Source organism: Ammospiza nelsoni, chromosome 6, assembly GCF_027579445.1.
Source record: "Ammospiza nelsoni isolate bAmmNel1 chromosome 6, bAmmNel1.pri, whole genome shotgun sequence".
Taxonomy (NCBI): domain Eukaryota; kingdom Metazoa; phylum Chordata; class Aves; order Passeriformes; family Passerellidae; genus Ammospiza; species Ammospiza nelsoni.
In genome coordinates, this window is record NC_080638.1 from 31621175 (window position 1) to 31644124 (window position 22950).

Consider the following 22950-nt stretch of genomic DNA (forward strand, 5'->3'; position numbering starts at 1 on the left):
CAAATAAACAAGCAGGCTGGTGATTCTGATGCCATTAGATTCCTGCTGTAGCAACCAATATCCCTTTTGCTAGCTTGTGGAAACAAAACCATTTTGCTTCTTTACAAAACAGTTTTTCACTAACACTGTGTCATCTATTCTTGTTTCTTTTGTCAGACCAGTTCACTTGATTTCTTCCCAGTAACAGGTTTACTAATTCTAACAGGATTCTTTTATAAAAGGCTTCTATCTGTGCACAGGCAGGATTAAGCATTCTCCTACAGCAAACTGTTCTGTTACCAAGTCTAGTCCATTGATGAAGAAATTTATTAGAGGATGCACGTAAGGACTGCACCTCTCTCCTCACACCTAGGGTTCAGTAAGTCTCTATCCAAGGAAAAGGAAGAAATCACACCCAATTTCATTGTATCGAAGTGCTGTCTTTTGATTTGTGTTGTAAAATTGATTTGTGTTGTAAAAAGGGTATTGCATTACCCTTCCCCTTCCAAACAGGTACAAAGGTGAGGCAGTGGGAAGGGGAACCCTAACCCCAAACCCTGGGCGCAGCCCTAAGCCTAACCCTAGGGCAGTCTCGGGCTAAGGCGGGTTCCAAGGAAAAAGCTGTGGAGGAAGCCATGCAACAGCTTAGCGTATCCCCGGACACTAATGATGGCAAGACCTGTACTGCTGCAGTGCAACACAGAACTCTTCTGGCCATGACCCTCCTCTTCTTTCCAGTTAGATCATGGCCTTATCCACTGCCACCCCTCATATCTATTACAATGGGACCCTTACTCTTAATTAAAACCACTGCTTAAGTCTGTCAAAGATACTGCTCCAACAGAGAGCAATTCCATCAGGCATGGCTTTAATAGAAGGCTTCCAATCCTCATGTATCTGCTACATGGGTTTTACATCCTCTGCACGTTAAAATTATTAGACATGGATGGTCATAAAAACAGTTTATATAAAGGAAGTCATGGGGTTGTCCTTTACCCAGGAAGACTTTCAGATAAATGTTCTAGTTTAATCCCAAAGGAGATTTTGCCAGGCCCTCTGGCTCTAAGAGGGAGAAGAAACACTTTCCACAGTACTAGGCAGTTCTAATTATAGATGCACCAAACCAGCACCTACTTTTATTGAAGATAATTGTTCCCTGACAGTATTCAGAAGCTCATCTATTGTCCTCAGCCACACTAATGAATGCTAGTCACTCACTCAGCCTTGCTAGTTCTGTTCAGAAAAGGGTACACAAAAAACCTAAGTTCTGTTTCTTCCATGCCTCTTCAGATTTATTTTAACACCCAAATACAAAAACTGTAACTGTATACATAAGCCACCATGACTGGCCTAACTGAAGACAACTGTTTAAACTGGCAAAGACACAATTTATTCTATTAAAACCACTCATGATGATATGTGAGAAGGAAAGAAGTCCTTTTAGCTTTTAAGAAACAAATAATTTCTAGGGATAGTAATTAGGAAAACAAACACAAAACATTTGTATTTGTAAACTGAGTATACTTGCTGTAGCCTGACTAAAATGTGCTAAATCTAATCTTGGAATTTTTTCCTTCAAAAAACCTCCACATTTCAAGATGCTAGTAACATAAGAAAACTAAGAACAGGCAGAATCATTCCTCCACTAGCCCATCTGGATTTTCAGCATTTTACTGAGCTTTCCTATCTATTATGTGAAATAAAAACCAACCTGTTTTCAGAAGGCTCCTTTGGTGAGTGGTTTGAATTAATTTCATTTCTTAATTTAATTTCTCAGGACATTCAGAGCTTTTTTTCTATTTTCTGTGTTGAACTTAGTGGGTTTTCAGAGCCACAATATCAACAATGCAATATGGTATCTATTTCTTCCTGTATCTAGCATGGTTTTACACACAAACCAATCATACCTCAAATATCTAATTTGAGGCCCTCATTCTCCTGCCTTTAATGGTATATAGTTGACTTACTGTGACACCTTAAAGAACATTTCTTACACTTGACCCTCTCAGTAGCTTCATGGGATTCTCCCTATTCTCTTTGCATTCTTACCAGATGCTTTTTTCACTATGACAAATCACCAAGCCCTCAGATCACTTGCATAAAACAAAAGAAGGCTATTTTACCTAGGTAATGTTCTTTCTCTGTCTACAGTAATGGTGGTAGAACTTGCACAAAACATACTGTTGTGAAAAGAATTAGATTGCAGATTTATGGAAACCGACTCTAACTTAAATGTGTGGAAGCGTCATTTTGTACATCATGGGCCTTGAATTAACAGGAAATCAATGCAAGGATACACCTTGAATGGGAGACAAAGCTGATCTATATTTGTGGGCTGCTTTTATTGTCTGTCCAGAAATTTCAAAGCATCATATATAAGGAGTGAACTCTGGATATCAGAATCAAAATATGCACCTACATTTTTCAAACATTCCAGCACCACAGCATTGCCTCTAATGGGATGCAAATCTGTTTCTCCAATGCCTCTTGGAATGCAGAGGTAGTACATGGACTAGACAAAGCCAGAGCAGAACTAACACGCAGCAAGCTAATCAGAATTTCATGATTGCTGGGATATCTTTAAATTGTAACCTGAGGTTAGCTGATGACACAGTCATTGCCTGAATCATCTGAAAATCTGAAACAATGGCTCTGAGCATGGTAAGCCTTATCACTAATCTGACTGTGTGTCATCCTCCTGACTTGAAAGATGGGGAGAGGGACGGCAGGAATTCTGCTGCTTCAGCAGACAAATCTATGGGCAGAGCAGGAACAGAGAAGTACAGTAAACACCTGACTCAGTCTCTAGCAGACACATTCAGCAACATGACTGAACTTTACACTCAGGACACTGGGTGCCTGTCACATTCAATAAGGAAATGGCATCTCTTACTGCTGTGGTGAGCAACAAGGCAGAGGAAGAATCACACGGCAGAGAAGCAGCAAAGCAGAAGTACCGGGGTTCAAACCCAAGTTTTAAAAACCTCACGTGATCTAAATAAATACCAGCACTGCCATACCTGATTTGGGGCTGTCATGAAAGGGAAGCCTAGAGAAACAGTGTCCGCCCTTAACCTCCTGAACTATCAATTTTCCTCATCTAATACTGCAGAAAGGTTATGCTGCAGTGCCCTGTGCTTCCTCACATTTAAAGTTAGGGTAGCCAAGGGCAACAAAGACTCCTTCCTCTCCAGCCTGATAGCAGAGCTCTTCCTTCCTTTTGTTCACATGAAGAACAAACACTGAGTTGAACAATAACAGTGGATGCTTCATTATGATGCTCTCTTGGGCACCCAGCCCTGGTTAGCATTATCTTACCCCTTGGTTTTGTTTTAAAGGAAACTGTGAATGGTCTTTTCAACTGGTAACAGAAGGCCACTTAAACAAGCTTTCCCTGTAAATTAATGCCACACTGTTGGCTGCAGCCCTCAGTGGGCCAGCTCTCTTACCCCTTCAGCCAGAAGAGGCCTTGAATTTTCAAATTCAGTTTATGTATTAAGTTTTCCTGTACCCTTAAATGATAGAGCCATGTCCTTTCTCAGCCCAGGCAGCTGGGACCAGCTTGAGGGACACCTTATTCCCTTTGTGCTCAGATGTGACAGTGGAATTTAGTTCATTCTGCATCAGAGTAATCAGGGCTTGCTCTGACTTTTATACGTTACTTACAAACCTTTCCTAGGACACAACAAATATTCCAAATGAAAATCAAACTGTGACTCAGGTGGCTGCCCATCTTTTGTCCTGCTAGCCAAACTGGACCACTTGGATAAAAAAAACCTTTTTCTCAAGGAAAACAAAGTATTCTGGATGAATAAAAGTTCATCTAAGTTCTGTTAAACTTGAATAAAGTTCTATCTGGTGTTACTCAGCTGGAAGGACTGCAGTAATGAAGCAAGGCAACAGAATTGTAGGGGAAGGAAGGCTGAAAGGCAAAGAAGAAACAACATACCTTTGAGCTCTGGTGTGCTCTGTGTGAGGCCCTGCCTCTGTATCCAACATGAAGGTGGCCAGGATCACATAACAGAACTATCAAAGTTATGCTTTCACCATCCTGATTTAGTGCTTTTGGCTTTTACTACTGAATTCAAATACATTGGCTCGATTTTCAAAGGTAATGAGCACCTCCAGGTCCCACTGCCTTTGGTGACAGCTGCAGCTCTAAAAATCAGTTTAAGATAGTTTGCATATTGAGAAGAACTGAAGGAAAATAAAAGGCCTATTGTATATATATGAAGAGTTAAAACACTACTGATTGGTGGTCTGTGAGTCCCTTCCCTTTTCAAATGAATTTCACTTCATGTTTTGTTTGGTTTTCCTGTTGATGCATCCTGCACCCTTCAGTGCTATGCTGGTGGGATCCCACATACTTTTCCTGGCATGTGGTGTTTAAAATAAGAGACCTCAGCAATCGGATATCCTCAGCATTTCCAGCTATTGAACAAAATCATGAGTGCTGTGATCCAATTTCAGAGCAGAAGAGGAAAGATATAGAGTAATATTCTCCCTGTGCTGGTACGGGGCAGACAAAAGAAAACTAAGCAAACAGGATGTTCTGCTCCTCTGTGGACTTCAGCACATGCCACAGCAGACAGGATATGGTCTAGCTCCCAGCTAGGACTCACAGCTGCAATGTATGTGCCTGGCTGCCCAATACCTTGTTTGGGTAATTCGCTCACAGCACAAATGTAGCATGAAGAAAAGTAAAAGATGTGGTGTGCAGTTCCCACCTGTTGTGTCTCAAGGCTGCAGTCCTTCATCAAGCATATGCAGTCTGAAGGAGGAATGTAGTATTTATATATGCTACCAAGAAATTATCTCATCCCATCCCTAAATTCACTCAGAACATCTTTACCAGTGCAAAACTTGGTGTTCACAACTTTGGATTTTAGCCTGCTTATTCTAAGCCTATTCACTGAACAGTAAGGCATATCTCAGCTGAGGTCTCCACCAGCACACAGCACTCAGTTCAGACTACTCAGGCTCTAATATTCCCCAGCATTTTCTAGAAACATCACTCCTCACATCTCAGCTGCTGCTTCTGGGAAGTTCACCTCCATAGAGCATTGGGAGAGTATGGGAGAATGTTTCTGTAGTTGAAAAACTAGGACATTTACATGAAAATGAGATTCAGTGGACAGTAAAGTAAAATCTTTTCAGCAACACCTTTTGTTGAACTGTTAATTGTAGCATCATTTGCCTTTGCTTCCTCTTCACCCCTGCAGGCTTGTGCTGCCTTGCCTATGTGCTGAGCCCTAAGGCAGACCCTCTGGGGTTATTCAGGGGGCAAACCAAGGGACAGCCTGGGCTGGTACACCACACTCTAACAAACTGCTGGCTAACCTTGTTGCTTCTCTTACCTCTATAATGCTTCTTTAACTCTATTGGCCCCAAAATTTAATCTCAAAAGTTTTTCAGGGGTCTTCACAGAACTGAATGACAAATGACCAGGTTTGGTTTAATTACAACATAAACACTGAGAAGCAGTGCTAAAGTTCAAAAGAACATTGCAGGAAATACTTTCCAGTAACAGCCCAACATTATGAATTTTAGGGAACAACTGTAATGAGAAAAAGCATTTGAAGTAAACCACTGTTTGCTGAGAAGGTTTATCACATGTGCCTGTTTTTAAGAAAGTGCTATATATTCCTATTCCATCTTATCAAGATAGATTTAAGATTATATGAGAAGATAATTTAAATCTGTGACAGGGCAAGTCAACACATCAGATGCAGAGATACATGAAGTTGTTCAGGGTGTGTTAATTCTCAAAACATAGAGAAAGTTTAAAAGAAAAACAGCACTGGGGTCAAAGCAGTGGAAGCCCTATTTGTTAAGTGTTATCCCCGTGCTAGTAAGCCTCTCCTCAGGCAAAGTTTCCTAGTTTTGATGAAGTGCTATTCAAGTGTGCTTGCTTATGCAGAATTGCACTCTGGAGACTTCCAGAGTTTAGACTGTACGCAACTTTTGGATTTCCTCAGCAGAGGCAGCAATAAAGTGTCCAGCATTTCTCTTTGGAAAACAGGCTGTACACTTAGGGATTTTACAAGATTTTAGTAATACATAAATTCCTACAGCTAAAGAAAAGTTGCATATATTACCAAGGGTAAGTATTTTGGGTCATAGTCCTCTCTCTATTGCTAACTATATTTTCACAAGATCAAATGGCATCAGTGATGGCTTCACCAAACATGTTAGTGGTGAAGCCAGTACAGACATAACCTTTGAGGATAGCAAAAGAAACTTAGCTGTGCCTACATGAGAAAAGAAAAAATCACTGAGACTTAACAGTCTTTTACCTTCATAAGCTGCACACAAAAGCGTGAGCCTTTACTCTGGCTGGAAAACATGTTTTTGAACAGACACTTATTTAGCTTCCTACTCATGAATGTGTTCGCTTAAGAACATTAAGTCCATTTTAGGTACATTTGACCTTATTTTACAAATCTGTAGCTTGAAATATATGACATCTACATTAAATCCAGGCAATTACTAGTAAAGTCTTAGTCTTCCTTGACAATGTTCAGTTCCCAGAACAATATATTGTCACAAATCACAGACACTACCTCTAATCAACAAACAATTACACTCCTTATGTTAAAAGCCTTTTGGAAAAAAGGCCATTTGCTTTAGCACTATGCTGAAAACCCAGGGGAGCAGCCCACTTTGATCAGGAATTCATTACAGAGAGCTTGGTAAGGAGAAGATTTCTCTGAAGTGAGGTCATTTTGTCCCAGGAAGCCTATGCCAGCCTTGAAAAGGGGGAACAGACTTACACTCTTCAGTTCATTGTTTTAACAACACTGGAATAAAAGAAATTAGTTTTGAATAACACTTGTATAAATGAGAACAAATTTGGCACACTGCTTGCACTAAAACTTTTTTTCGTGTTACATTTAGTAGAACTTCAGACAAATTAAATGCTAGTACTTCAGCTGCAATGTAGTAAAGCACTTAGGAACATGTTTGGCTTTAAGTGCAAGACAGAAGCATCTTCAGTATCTTTACATGAATCTTTAGAAATAAGCAGGTAATTCAAAACATTGTGCTAAACTGGATTTATCCAGCATAATATCCTCACACAAGTTAAGCTCACAGGAACAACATGGCCAGAAACTCTGTCAATCTACTGCCTATCTACTATGCCGCTATGTGAAAGGTCACGTTTGCAGAGAGAAACATTTAATTTTATAGAAATTACAGTTTATTGTGGTTTCTACTGGATCTAAACCCAAGATGCCTCTAGTCTTCATTCACCATTAAAATGTTTTCCTTCCATTTCTCATCATAAACATTTTTAGTTGGTTTTGCATCTGTGCTCTTTTTCTCTGTCCTCCTTCATTTGACAGCCATGGAGTTTGGCAACTCCAGCAAGGCTTTGGCAGTGCTGCTGCAGAGCAGTAGAACAATTCTCACAAACCCATCTAATGAGGACACCCTCATCCAAGCAAAGAGGTTTAGTAACTCACTCCTCAAAATGCCATGAATTGCCTGAACAAAAGGACATTTTCATTGATGTCAGCTATATCTGTGTGGGTCACGGTGCTGGCATTGGGATGATGGCAGTCTTATTTTTTCTCATTCCTTAGTCCCAGGATGGACTTAACCTACAAATTGATAGTGTTTCTTTGCTCTCATTATTACAAACCTGTTAGAAATAGCATGAGACTTTCAGCGTCCTGTGGGGAATACAGCAAAAACGGTTCCACCCCACAGAGATCCTAACAATGATCAGTTCATCTTTATCCCTCCAATAGGCCTGGACATCACCAGTGGCACTGCAAATCTTTTACCATCTCAATAGCAATGCACAACTCTATTCCCATTAATCTGTCTTCCACCCATTCACACATCAAGTACAACTCTGCTTCATTTTACAGATTATATCCATGTTGCTCCAGACAAAGGTCACTTTATAGTTACAGTTCTTCAATTGAATAAAAGCTTTTGATGCAGTAAATCATTGTCTTTCACTGTTCAAACCCACACAATACAATACAAATAATGCTGCCCTTTCTTTCAGAATTCCTTTTCTACCTCACTACTTGTTTCTTTACAAAATAAAATGAGGCACTTTTCACTTGCTTCAGCCATAGAAATTAGTTATAGCACTTTGGAGACAGTTTGCCATGCTGCAGTACAAACCCAGACCCTATGCTATTTAGAGATCAAAATGAGCCTCTTTCATTACCTTAGTGACAAATGAAACATAATGTACCAAGGTTTCCCTAGATTTAGCTGTTAGTAGATCTTTTCCCTTACTACTGTGAAACTTAAGACACTCTCTTCCAAGTGCCATATTCTTTTGTTTCTACATATAATAAGTTACCTGCCTCAATAGGACATTACATGCAAGGTGAGCACACTTGTGTTCAGACAGCTTGTGTGCAGTGAAAAAGAGGGCAGCAGAAAGAGTGGATTAATAAACTAATTATTCAGTCCTGTGGCACAACCCTCAAACTCTTCCCTTTAGCAATACAAGGTATTTGGGAGCCAGTCAGCGGGAGACATGAAATTTTGAGGTTAAATTTATAGACAGTTATACCTTTCAAAAAGGAAGAGTAAAACATAGCAAGATAAATCATTATGGCAAGTACACTCATGAAAAATGGCAACCGTTTAACAGCAGCACTGCTTTTTTTAGCACTGAAGGTCCTTACAAGAACTGAGGCCAAAAGCTGAAGGCAGACAAATTCTAATCTGAAATACAGAACACAGGTTTTGCATCAAGGTAGCTAAAACTTGAAAATACCATCAATGCAAACTAGGAACTCACATTTCTTTATGTCTGCAATTAATAGTGATTACTTTTCTAGAAGAAATTATTTAGTGCAACCAAGTTATCAGGTACCTGAAGGAAACATGTATCATATATGGGAGGTCAGTTTGGATGAACTGATAATTCTATCCATCTTTAAACCCTATGAAACTGAAAAGATATCATTATTCAAAAGCACGTCCCAGCTCACGAATAGAATTTGCCTTATGTTTTCAGTGCTTCTGAGCTTTTCCATGAAGAGCAATGTTAACCACTTAGTTAAAGCATTGAGTCGCAACAGACTCTTCAGCTGGCAAAGAGCCACCGAGTCCCCGACTCCTTTCGCAGCAGCCTCCTTTGGTAACAGAAGGCATTTGCTTAAGTGAGATGGAATGAGACTTCCACAAACAGCTGAGCTGTTGGTAGGTAACAGCTAGGCTTGTTGCCTATTTATATCCCAGAACTCTGCTCCTTCTAAAGCTAGACTTGGATGATCATCCACAGCATACAGCTTCAAATCAGTTTCATTTAGCCTATCTTTTTCACATATGTGTGCACAAAGCTAAGTAGCAGCTTCTAGTTCAGCTGGCCCAACCTAGGATTCACTACATTAAATTTCAATGAAACTGCAATTAGGCAAGAGCAACTAAAATTTCTTCTGTCATACCAGAACAGAATTACCAGCTAGCAATCTCCAATCAAAACAGAAATTATATCATAGCCAAGGAGAAAAATAATCTTACAACTTGCATTCCTAATCAAGTAGATCTGGAGCTCTTTTAATTTTATTCTTCTTTTGAATGGTATGACTTCACTCACTGCAACTGGTTGAAACAGGGAAGCTGCTGTTCAACTGGTATTGAAACAGGGAGGTGGCAGCAAGTTCCTAGAGCATCAAACAAAAGCTGACAGGAAAACTTCCAATATTTTGCAGTGTTTGATCCAGGTTTCGGCCTTTTTGTCTAAGATCTCTACAAAATAGAAACTGGCTGTCAGACTAGATTCTGCACTCACAATTCAGGTTCATCAAAGAATGACATTGGCAGAACATAACATGACTCTGCATTGCAATGTAAAGGCAACTGAGGGTATTTTTGAGGTTCCAGTCCACTCCCGCTATAGCACAGAGCAATTTGAAGGAATGAAGGGAGGAGGCTGAAGACTTTTCTTTGCTAAATTTCTGACTGTCCAATCTTGCCTTTCAATCATCACATTTCATTTCTCTAGTCTGAAAGTGGAAATAAAAGAGTGAGTGCATAAATGGATTCTCTTCATCCCTGAACACTTCAGGTTTATAAAAGCAAAGAATTTTTCTCCAAGGGACCCTTGGGCAGCCTGGAGATCTCCTCTGAGAATAAAAGAGAAGCAGTTCTGCCTTCACAAGGGTCTCCTCCAAAAATTTCTGTGCTTGCACTGAGGCCATGAGATGCAAAGATACCAGGGAAACAGAGCAGCAATTTACATTGACAAAGAGGATTTTGATACACTCCTCCAAATGGGGCAGCATTACCATCTTAATAGCCTTTTGCTCTCAGCCCTCTTCCTGAGGACGCTGGAGATTTTTGCAAATGGAGAACAGTTCCGCTTCCCATTTTAACTGCAACAATAGCAGAAGGGCTCCTTAAACTGCATCAAATAGCAGCCTGTGAAATCCCTAACTAGCCACACTGCCTCTCCTGCCGTTTTATTATCCTCCAGCCCACAGAACAAAGCAGGGGGGAGCTCCTCCTATTTTTTTTTTTTTTTAGCCTATTCCACACATCCTAATCCCTCAGAGGTGGCAATGGAAATTGCTTGTGGAACTGTTAAATCACACTTTCACTTTGTCTTTCATTCTCCATTCACCCTTGCTAATCAGGGAGCTTCCAGCTACATTTTCCGATATCAATTTGTTTATGGCCTATTGGTTAATGGTCCCAGGATGGGACCCCCTGAGTAAAAAGAAAGAATCCTGGGCACTTCAGCCAGCTGCTGCTTCTCACCAGTTCCCACATCCACCCACTTGTTCCCATCAGCCACCCTCAATGTGCTCACCTCCTGACACCAAGGGAATCAAAGTACAAAGCCTGAAAGGCAGAGTTGCCTTTGGGAGCGGGCTGGGGGACAGATCCCGCTGGTTAGTGCTCTGTGGTGTCCCTCCACACCTTACCTTGCATCCAGCTTCCCTTTGGAAAGAAGCACCAAGTACAACTCTCAGAAAAACTCTAGCATCTTTTGAACAAGGCAGCCTGGTGCCACTTTCTGCATCTTATCCAAACCAGACATTTCCTGGTGCTCACTTCCTGTTTCCACAGAAATAATGATCACTGAAATGTGGGATGAGACCATGCAATATTGACTTTTACAAATTAGTGAGATGGTTCATGTGTAAGTGCTTACAAGTCTCTGTAAAAGAGTCTGGGTCACATTATTAGGGGAACCATACCCTTCTTTGCTACCCATCTTGGAGAAAAAGATCTAAAATAGAAACATAATTATGTAGTTAGAAAGTAATAAAAGGCTCACACAGAGAAGATATTCTTGTTGCCTTTCAAAATGCACAAAGAATGCCTGATATAAATACATCAATTACTTAAAGAAATCCAAACTGGTGTTTTATCTGTTTGTAGAAAAATGGCAAATGATGTTTAAAGTGTAACCCCCAGAAACACATGGGTGTAGGGAAAAGAGCAATTGCCACACTTTTAATCCAGTGATGTTCTCCTGTCAGAGTGCTGTTCCATCATTATGTGTAACCAGGCCTATTTGTTCTTTAAAGGTATGGTTCAGCCCTGGGAAAGCTATATTCATGGCTCACAGAAAAGAGCTGAAAAAATTAAGATTGACTCTGAACAAAGTCTCTCTGTTTCTGAAATAGGAAAACTTTCTTTCCCAAAGTTTCACTACATTGGGGCCTGAGGACAGAGCAGGAAACTGTCTGCCTTTTAAAATAATGACCAGAAACATCTATGTAACTCAAGATATCCAAGATAGAAAAGTAGCTTATCATCTGCCCTATACTGAAACAAAACACATCAAGAACAACTCTTGCAAGTACTCTCCATTTAAACTAATAAAAATTGTTTCTAGTTCCTGTAGACTTTTAGAATTACTAGTACCAAATAAAGCCCAAAATGCTATCTAAACATATACTGAAAATAGTATCCAAAGGCTTAGGAAATGCTGTATAGACACCTCCCCCGCCATTACAATTACGTAGCTGTATCAAATGGAAGCAAAAATACACCATAAAACAATTTCATTTCGTTTGTTTTCTGACATTTTACATCACCTGAGATGTAAGCATATGGAGTCACTAGGAAATATAAATATGTCATTATTCTTGTACAGCCTATTTGAATGTGAGAAATTTGCAATCAGAACTGTTCACATCCCTTAAAATGTCCACAGTGCCTCATGGGATCAGTGATTCTCCATCACTGGAAACTGAGAACCAGCTATACTCACTTGTCTTATTGCCCTGGCTGCACATCATAGTGTCCTCCCTGAACAGAAAGTGACAGGCACTGATAGTTTTATTCAGTCTGTTAAACTGATGCAGTGATGAGGAGCCAGGCTGCATATCAAAAGACATCAACTCAACAAAATTGATCTATGAAGGTTTGTCAAAAAGTAAGGATGTTTGTAGGGATAAATGGGAAAAGAAGGGAAGAGTTGTACTTCTCTCTTTGCTGTGTCTAGAAGTACATGATTCAGGACACAGCCACAAGGAATCCTAGTTCCCTGTCAGCATGGTATTAATATCCAGCTTTTCAGCATAACACTTCATATCCTAGAGAATCTGAGGATAATTTAAGACCATTGGGCATTAGCATTACAATGACCACAAAAACAGAAAACAGATATTAATTTTCTTACTGATGCCAAGCCATTTGCTAAAGAAGAATCATTCATTAACACAGGCCATTAATGATAGATGGGTATGTTTCTCCTGAAGAAACGTATTCCATCGGGCCCCATGTTACCCAAACCATTCCACTTTACCTTGGAGAAAAACAAGGAGCCCTGGTTAATAATTTCAGGGCCCATTTCTAGATCCATGGAAAAATGCAAGAACCAATTTAGTGTAATCCAAGAGAAAACAGTGAATTCAGCAAAATGTCCCCTTGTTAACCAAAATGTTTAAATGTGTGGGGTTTTAATGTGGTACAAACAGCACAATTTTCAATAATAGTTGTTGTTATCTACATTCAGTCTGCTTAAAATACTAATTGAAAAGACAAAACAACAAATGCTCTGGTCTTACCCTGAAGAATCAAGCCCGATTTCTCAATGGTGTAGAAAAAAGTGGAGAATGGAGCAACAGGGGATTTAGCAACCAGGAGCTGCAAAGCAAATACATGATGTAAATATGCATCTTCATAACATACTGATCAAATCTCAAATCTCCAAAAGCAATCTCACCAGATTTAACTCCAGAAGTAGTAAAGCACACTTCAGATATAACATGTAGTTATTGATCCAGCCCTATCACTTCTAACTAGCTGAGATCTTCTCATACACATATATAGATCATGCTGCAATTTTAAAAGGATTTACAGGTCCTTAAACGCCTTTAAAAAATGCCATTGAAGCAGTACCTTTTGCTTGTCTTACTGGCATCCTGTTAAGCTTAACCATTCCTGCTGTTCAGGCTTTTGCACTCAAAGATGATTTTGAACAAAACTGCTACTGCCATATACAAGGAATTTTTAATTGCCATTAGCCATTCCACAGATATGCCCCCTTGGCTTCTCCAAGAACTCCACCCACTGTGTTTACCCTGCCCCTGGAAGCAGCATGTCCACTCATGTGTCATCACATTGGGGATGGTAACATGCCATTGCATGTATCTGGATGTCCTCTTCTGCAAAATGGGTAATGACCATGTCAAGCTTTATTCAAGGATCTTGTCCTTGAAATATCAAAATAGGAAACGGAATTCCCTTGGGGTGGGTGTACAGTGCAATTGAATTTAGCTTGGTGTTAGGGTGACCAGAAATAAACCAAGATCCCTGGCTCCACTGTGGTACAATTATCCTCTGTGGAAGACGAGCCTGCAGCAGAACTGCAGAGACAGAAATGGGCAGAGTAGGGAATGTGGGACCTGCAGGTGGCAAACTCACACAAATGTGCCCAAGCTCTATTGCTTGCCTGTTTGATTTTTGCTCATTGCCAAGGACTGTTCCTCCACAGCTTGCCTAAAATAACTCTGATGCTGTCACCTGCACGAAAGTGACATTTTTACAACATCAAACCAGGATATGATTCTGTGAATACTTTGTGAATAATCCAAGCAGGAAACCTGCTGTAGTAGCACTTTCCCCTCTTCCATGTTAATTACCATTCTCTCTGGGATTATCTTCTGGAGAAAAGGGCAGCAAGTCATATCCCACATGCCTGATGCAGTCTAACAAAACCTGTACTCCCTTGCCTGTCATTATTACAGAATCACAGAATAAGTTGAGCTGGAAGGGATGCGCAAGGCTCATCGAATCCAGCTCCTAGCTCTGCACAGGACCATGAGTCACACCATGTACCGGAAGGCATTTTCCTAAACACCTCTTGAACAGGTTTGATGCTGTGACCACAGCCCTGGGGAGCCTGTTCCAGTGCCCAATCACCCTCTGCATGAAGAGCATTATTCCAATAGCTAACCTAAATCTCCCCTGACACAACTTCAGGCCATTTCCTCAGGTCCTGGCACTGGTTACCACAGAGACAGCAGGAGGAAGACTGCCAGGAAGAAAGTAGAGTGAAGAGGAGTTGCCTCCAGGTGCCTCACAAACTCCCTCAGCTCTGAAAATGCAAGGGAGAGGATGGCGTGGAAAAACAGTGCAAACGCTCAGGTAGAGCCTCCCACAACAGTTGGCTGTTTGATTGGAAAGGCCTGAAGTGAAACAGTTACAATTTGACATCCAAGGTCAAATTGTTGGCATTCCATGCACTGCTATGCACATAAGTACTAACCAAAGTATGCATGTGCACTAGGCACAGTTATACATGCACATGGATAGACATTCAAATAACTCTATGTACATTCTGTTACTGCATTTTTATTCAGTTACAGTATGTGCATAGCTATGTATAGCAATGAAAAACTATAATAAATCACTTGCTTTGAGCAGCACATCACAGGGCCCCTCTGAAAGGTGGCTGCTGCACAGCTACATCTGAGGCTCCAAATTAGCTTCCTTTCCAGTGAAATGGAAACAGCTCAGAACATTCAAAGGTATTTATTTTGAATGTTTGCCCACTGAGAAAAAGAACCTTTTAAGTACAACTACACATTTCACAAACAGAAAGAGTACAGAGAATTCATTTTTATAATATCAAACTGTAGTATTTAGCATAACATTAAAAAGAGAAGTAAATATGTATTTAGATTTGTTTTTCAAGCAAAATCAAAAAACTGTAAAAGTTCATTGCAAACTATCCTCTAGCCAAAACAGTCAACAGAGAGTAGGTTCCTATATATATACAAGGAACTTATAAAGCATGGAAGAAAATACATATCAAAAAAAGAAAATTATGTTTGGAAGGCCAGGAAACGGAAGTAGAAATCAAGGATTACCAAAAATCAGGTGGTGTTGACTCTGGAAAGCCAAAAGTAAATAAAAGTTGCATTTATAATGAAATTACATTGGGATAGTAATTATATATATTTCTAGATATTAGTGAAAAAAAATAATTCTCAAGTAGGACAGTACTGAAAAAGAAGAAAAGGCAGGTAATGTGAATTTATCCATATCACATCGATATAGGAATAACAACTGAGTGGAATGAAAACTCCAGGAATTTAGCACTTTCAGCAGAAGTAGATAATCTCTATCAGGAAACTATTCTAAGAAACAGCATGTGAACTCAGGCCCGACAGCTAGTATTTGTCTTTCCTATCAACCCGAAGATGATACAACATAACTGAGATACAGCAAACTTAGTCCCCATAAAAGAAGAGGAAAAAGTATAAACTATTGAGTTGATGCCTGCAACCTGATAGTACCACACAGGGCTTCACAAGATATTTTGAAGTGAGGAATAACACAACTTAGATGCAAGACTCAAAGGCATAATAAGGAAATTTGCTGATACTAAATTGTGAAGAGCAGTTGACTCCCTCAGAGACAGGGAGGTCCTGCAGAGAAACCTTGAAAATTTAGGGGACTGGGCAATCACCAAGTTTAACAATGGGAAGTGCTGAGTTCTGCACCCAGGATGGGGAAACACTGGATATAAGGACAGACCAGGGAAGGAGAGTCTGGAGAGCAGTGCCACAGAAAGAGACCTGGGGGTCCTGGTCTATAGCAAGCAGAACAGAGACAACAGTGCCCTGGCAGCCAGGAGGGACAACCGTGTGCTGGGGGGCATCAGGCACAGCATCACCAGCAAGGCACAGGAGGGGACTGTCCTCTCTGTTCTGAGCTGGGGGCAGTTTTGGGTGCCACAGTGTAAGAAGCATACAAAGGTATAAGAGAGTGTCCAAAGGAGGGCTACAAGGATTGTGAAGCATCTTAGGTGAATACGTATGAGGAGCAGCTGAGATCACTTGGTCTGTTCAGCCTGGAGAAGAGGAGACTGAGGGGGAAACTCATTGCAGTCTACAATTTCCTCATGAGGGGAAGAGGAGGGGCAGGCACCAATCTCTTCGCTCTGGTGACCAACGACAGGATGGAATGGCTGAAGTTGTGTCAGAAGAGGTTTAGGTTGGATATCATAACAAAATTCGTCACCTGGAGGGTGGCTGGGCATTGGAAGAGGCTCCCCAGGGAAGTGGTCCCAGGACCAGCCTGACAGAGTTCAAGAAGCAATTGGGCAACACTCTCAGGCACATGGTGTGATCCTTGGGCTGTCCTGTGCAGGGCCAGGAGCTGAACTCTGTGATCCTTACAAGTTCCTTCCAACTCAGAATATTCTATGATTCCATGAACTAAAGTCTTGGAAAATGGGGTAAAAGAAAACATGGCTGTCATGCCAAACAAACATGACATCCTTCTTTGAAGAAAGATGTCATCTATGTCTGGCGTGACATAGATGACATGCCAGACACAAATGATATGCTTACTTTAGAAGTCTGATATAAATTTGAACTCATCTCTTCAGATCTCTGTAAAGCTTTTAACACTGCTAAATGGGAACTGGTAATGAAAAAAACAAGGATAAGACAGAAGCTGTAAGACAAGCTTAAGTGGAAACAGCTTAAAAGTGGAAACAGCTATTGGAAAGAAGACAAGCTTAAAAGTGGAAACAGCTATTGGAAAGAAGACACTTCCTGGGTGTACCTGAGATATTAGTATCTCACTTAGACTGACCCATAAGGTGATGTAGTCAAGACAGTGACAGGCCCAGTTGTATGGGACACCACCACATATACCTGGTAAAACCAGGGACAGCTGTGTGTTTCTGCACAAGATACCAGCAAGGTTTCATCTGGGAGACTGTGTACCCTACAGGTCACTTATGAACCCAGACTGCAAGAGAGGGGCTGTATGCTGCTGAGGAGACTGGAGTGCTCATCTGAGTCGGCACTAGAAAAACATTAGCTAAGTGATTCTGGCAAAAATGAAGGCTGAAGGTGTCTGTGTGTGTAAGTGAATGGGAAAAGGGGAAATGAGAGAATGAAGTAGGAAGAAAGGGAAGAGCTTCTCAACCTGACAACGATGGCAGAAGAACGGATTTGCAGCCATAAAGACATTTTGGCTGGAAATTTAAAAGATCATAACTACCAATAAAATGAGACTCTGGAAGAGCCTTCAACTCAAAGAGGAAAAGCTAAAAAGTTAATCTTTGCTTTTAGGATTCAGATTAAAATATTTATGAAAGGGATATGAAGCAGTGCCTTGGGAGCACTTCATGACCTGTTAAGTCTCTTCAACTCCTATGGGCTTCCTACAGCATCAAAGCCCTGCCAACCCATGTTTTATGCTGATAGAACTAACAGAGTTGGAACAATGCACGCTAACAATGTCCTTTGATGGCTGACATGCAACTAAGGATCTTTGTGCTGAATAAACCAAGAAAAAGTTGATAGTTTTCAAATACAGAATCTGTAATTTAAAGGCTTCTCATCTATATTTTCTAGTAAGCATCTGCTTCTCTCCATAAGATTCCTAACAGCCACCTGAGGATGTGGAGAACACATGGGAACTTCCAGAATAATTCAGAAGTAGGCAGCACAGGCAGACCAGGAATTTATAAAACTCACATATATTCAAGTATATGTCTTGTTTCAATTCTCAATCACTCCTGTCTGAAAACTGGGGAGAGTACAGAGAGATGTATAACCTGGATCTGAATTCAGAATTATTTAATAACAAGTTGAAACACAGATCGCTTTCCACAATCTTACTTTATAAAACTTAAGATCATGAACCAAAATTTTCATTCCAACATAGATTTCCTTGGTTCCTTTTTTACTTCAGGAAAAGAAAGGAAAATAGAACTCCACTAGTATTCCTGATGTATGTAAAGCAATTTATTGCACTCTTTCCTAGCCAGAAAAGTGAAATACACACTTTAGTGCTTCAGTGATAAGCACTATTTAATCATGGAATCAAAACCAAATCCAGGCCCCACCAATTTTTTTTCCTATTAACACTTCAGTGCAGTTAAAAAGTTGCACCAAAAGTAGTACACATTTTGAGATGAGTAAACAGAAATGGTAAGTAATAGGCTAAAGAAATTAACAAGCATTTTGATTACAAAAATAATTTTTAAACAGTAAAATTAATAGAAAACAGACATAAAAAATGATGAAACAGTACTGAGTCTTTCTAGTTCATCCTATGATACTTCCAAAATGCTCTCCATGAGCTGCCCATGAGCTTCTGGAATGGAATGTAAAATCCATCTGCAGTTATTATGCTGCTGTCCCTCTAAAGTGCAAATGATGGAGATCGATGAGGGAAGTAAAAATGAAGGCAATTTCAAGTTTTGCCAAGTCCAACCTCTATAAAATGGTCAAATCTTCGTTTCCTTTCTTTTCTTTCTAGCATCACATTTCCCTGTCAAGAGGTTTGTAATAAATATTTATTATTTGACAACAATGTAGAATAAATATTAAATGACTGAAAAATAATTTCTGCCACAAGGCATGCTAAGAACACAAAGGTACTATGTAAAAGGAAATACATCACCTTGATGAAAAGTGAATAGAAATTGGATAGATGCCATTAGATTAGATAAAGGAAGATAAATGTGAGACAAGCAGAGCAGTTGAGAGAGAATTGATGATGACAGCAGAAATATTGTACGTGAACGTTTGCTTTAGTTCGGGAAAGCATTTTTAATAATACATTTTATTATTTATAAGCTTTATGGAAGAGATTAATCAAAAAATTGATTGCAGAAGCCCAGCAAAAAACAGTAATTATTGGAACAACGCCCCCTGTCAATAGCAAGGGAAGTGAGGAATTGGAAAAGGTATTGGATGAACTTTCAGAAGGCTTCTGACAACCAGAAATCAAGGCAATGTTCTGCCAAAAAAAGAGTAAAGATGATGAAGGGGACAGAGTCCTATATCAAATTAGTTATCAAAATGCCAGGATGATAAACAACCAAACAGTGAAATAACAACATGATTTTGACTGAGCTATTAGCTGTCATGTGACTGAAAAATTATGATTTTATAATAGAAAACTAATGATTTCAACTAAGATATATTTCATTGAAATATCTTAGTCCATTTGTTTTGGACTAAGATATTTCAATGAAATACTTGAGAAAATAATCTGTACTAACATTTAATACATCACTTCCATTTAGACTGGAAAGACAACTACTTTTGTTCCTATTTTTTTATGGAAATTATTACAAGAAATTGGTTTTTAGGAACAACTGAGAAACATAAATGAAACTATTTGAAGCCTCCTTTAAAGTATCAGTTTCTTATCAATGGACAGATTCTTCTATTTTTATTTTATTCTATGTCAAGCTTTTTCTTACGCTGTTTTTTCTCCTTGACTCATATTATTCTTGTCTATTGTACTGACAAAATGCATATAACGTGCACTAGGGACTGAATGACAAGCCAATCCACATTTACAGTCAATAAATATTTTAGAATTCAGGTCTACTGACTGAATACCAGGGACCTGTGAAAGGAGTCTGGCTCTCATGACTCTTGTGGCCCTTACTGAAACAATGCTGGCTTGCTGGGGCATTTTGCTAATTCATGTTGCTGTGCAATTGCAGTGAACAAGCTTTGCTAAGAGCTGGTGCATTTCAGGAGAGCTCTTCACTAACACCAGATTCAGCTGAAAGAGCATGAGGATTGAGAAGGAAGCCTACACCACTGACAGGGTCACTCAGCAGTGAGAATGCTATCTCTCAAGGTTTGATTAGACTCACGTACTAATAAAATCAGTGCTAAGCTAAACAAACCTTTCCCATGATTGTGCCAAATTGGCTGGGTGGACAATCTTCATGCCAGAATTTCCCCTCTTATTGTAGATCAGAAGGGTTGTTTTTTCAGCTGCAATAGAGCCCAGGAAAAAGCCAGGAAGGAAAACAACAAAGTTGATTTTGCATCAGATATCCCAGCAGACTTCATAACTGTTTTTTCTGCCCTCCCTTCTGCTCCTTCTCGGGCCCAGTGTGCCGGAATTTGATATATTCTAGAAATGAAAGCAGCAGTTCTTATTCTGCAGATCGTTTACTTTTGAGTAGGAGCCGCAACACAGTTCCCAGGGCCAGCTCTGTTTCTCAGTCCCACAGCTCACACTGCCTCCAGCCCACTGGAAAGGTACCCAAGGAGAGAACCAAGAGTTCCCTAAAGGGCACCAACACTGTGGTGGCATTAAGTCTTCACAGAGTTGTTCCCCACTCCCTCTTTATACTGAAGCATCCCTTCAGGGCAGTGGGATGGCTTTTTACAACACAAGAGAAAGAATGGTTGTGTTTCCTACCAAGCCTTACTAAACACCAATGCTCATGGACCTCGGAGCTCCCTGAGGCTCCAGTCTCACCACGGGTTCTGATTTGACTGGGGGGATAACTGCCCCTTGCTGCAGAAACAGAGAGTGACCCTAACTCCTTTCCAGTGCTATGGTGGAAAAAAAGTAGATTCAGTCTCCTGCAATCATTTACCAAGCTCACAAGATACATCTATAAACAAACAACTGATCTCTGATAGCAAATGATCCTTCGGACAACAACATTTTGTGCTTATATGGTGCCTGATCTACAGATTTTAAAAAAGCCTTAGAAGGGTGGGGAAAAAATAACCCCGTTATGCACTTGGGTAAATTGAAGTTCATAAATTAAATACAGTCCTAAAGATTTTACAGCTGATATCAGTACCAAAATCTGAATCATTAAATCCTATTGCCTTCATAAGCAAATCACTGTAGAGTTTGACTTTATCAGGACCTCACGTTTTCCTACAGAAACAATTATCCCTTGCTTTGTATCTTCCTCCAAACCCCACTGCCAGGAAAGGCTCTCCATGCACAAATTTTCGTCTTTCAAGCAGAAGAAAGCTCAGCCACTTCAGCTGTACTGTGTGCACCCATACACTTGTCAGTAAGAAAGGCTGCAGGCTAGGCAATTATTGGGAATAAGGAGGTAAACCAGGCAGGCTGAGGAAAAAGAGATATATGCCATCATTCTCCAGTCCTCCCAAATACACATGTACTCTCCCTGTTAAAAAAAAAAAAAAAAAAAGAAAAAAGAAAGGGTGGATTGAAACAGGGCATGCTTAAGATGTCCTGAACACGAGAGAGGGAACTATGAGAAGGGGGGCTACAAACATGCCCCAGTACTGAGAGTACATGTGGAGTCCCTACTGCTTTCATAAATGCAAAAAAAAAAAAAAAAAAAAACAAACAAACAAAAAAAAAAAAAAAAAAAAGAAAAGAAGAAAAAAAAAAGAAAAAAATATTTAAAAACCAATTATCATTTGGATTAAAATTATGTCTTAGGAAACTGTAATTTAATTTGTGCCATACATAGCACCAGAGAGATGTGGTTCTCTGAAATCCAGCTGTTTGAAAAAGCTTTCATCAAGGCTAGGTTAAAGGGCCACAACTCAATAAAATTCTTTATAGAGCAGTTATAGATTGCATCTCCTCTTTCCCCACAAGAAAATCCCACCTAGATGAAACTGTTTAGGAACAAGTTTCCTTTTTAGTACTTTAGGGAAAAGCAACAGTGGCAGCTAGAGATGGTTTATGAGAGGCATTCCAGAATCCCAAACCAATTAGTGCAGAAAAGTAGGCAAGCAGAGTTTGTGTACATCCTAAAAATGTCCATTAGCACACATCTGGAAAAAACAGCAGAGTGAATGGGCTGAAAAGGCAACTGACCATCCTGCTGTCATCTCAATCCCTCAAAATGCAGCAGCACATCTGTTTATTTTCTTTTAGTACAAGGCATACAAATTTCATATATTAAGAACATTGCTAAGAGTGCAAAACCAAGAATTCCCTGTTTATCATCTTGAGAAAAAATGAGGGAGGGAGAAATGCAGATGCACTTAAGACATTTTCACAGGAAAAACAGCAACCATGGGTGCTGATTTGAGCAAGAAAATTAATGAAGAGAAAGTCTTCAAAAGCTCAAGGGAAAACGTGTAATGGATTCAGCATGGGAGAAAGAATTCAAAGAAATCTCTATTCTGAAATATCAGCATGACACTTACATTAACAAATGTAAATTACTATCAAAGAGATCAAACTTTCTCAGCCAAATTCCAACAGATTACCTTTAATTATAAGAGTCTAGCTAGTGCTAGTGTGAAGCAGAGTTTTTGAAATATTTAAAATAAATCTCTAGAAATCATGAAGCTATATAAGAATAGCCAAATTTCAGATAAATCACTTCTTGTCTTTTTGTTTCATCTTCGCAATAATTTCTAGGATATGATCATATATTCTTTTGTGTAAGTCTAGGCAGACCACTTCACCTTTCTCTCAGTGCTCCACTCTCAGAAGAGGTCAATGAATAAAAATTCTACACCTCTGTATTTCTTATTGAAATTATTTAGACTGCTTACATACCTAAGTTCTAGCTTAAATTTATGTTAAGCATATGTTCCTAACTCAACTACTAATAGTTTTATTATTTATGTTAGACATTAATCTTAAAGAAGTACCAGGAATTCTGGGACATCATGGTGTTGCCCATGGTAACACAAATATGTAATAACTTGAAACAAAAGAGTGGATTACTTATCCACTGTGAAGACTAGAAATGCAAGTGAAATATAAGCATTTTATGGTACTTTTTACTTGCCTCTTCTG

General features: G+C 39.7%; 1 protein-coding gene across 6 annotated transcripts in view; it reads right to left on the reverse strand.

Annotated features, from left to right (window-relative positions):
• Window positions 1-22950, reverse strand: part of RAD51B (RAD51 paralog B) — a 356726-nt gene that overhangs the window by 114087 nt on the left and 219689 nt on the right. For 4 of the 6 annotated variants that reach the window (XR_009418616.1, XR_009418617.1, XM_059474510.1 and 1 more), the window contains exon 10: window positions 12981-13059. Coding sequence is in view for 4 of the 6 variants with exons in the window: in XM_059474510.1 (XP_059330493.1) it covers window positions 12981-13059 (79 nt within the window). In the remaining 2 variants the exon portion in view is untranslated. Of the gene's footprint in view, window positions 1-12980; window positions 13060-15229; window positions 15310-18284; window positions 18715-22950 lie in introns of those variants that run through there. The other 2 variants (XM_059474514.1, XM_059474513.1) reach the window with 2 other exon arrangements.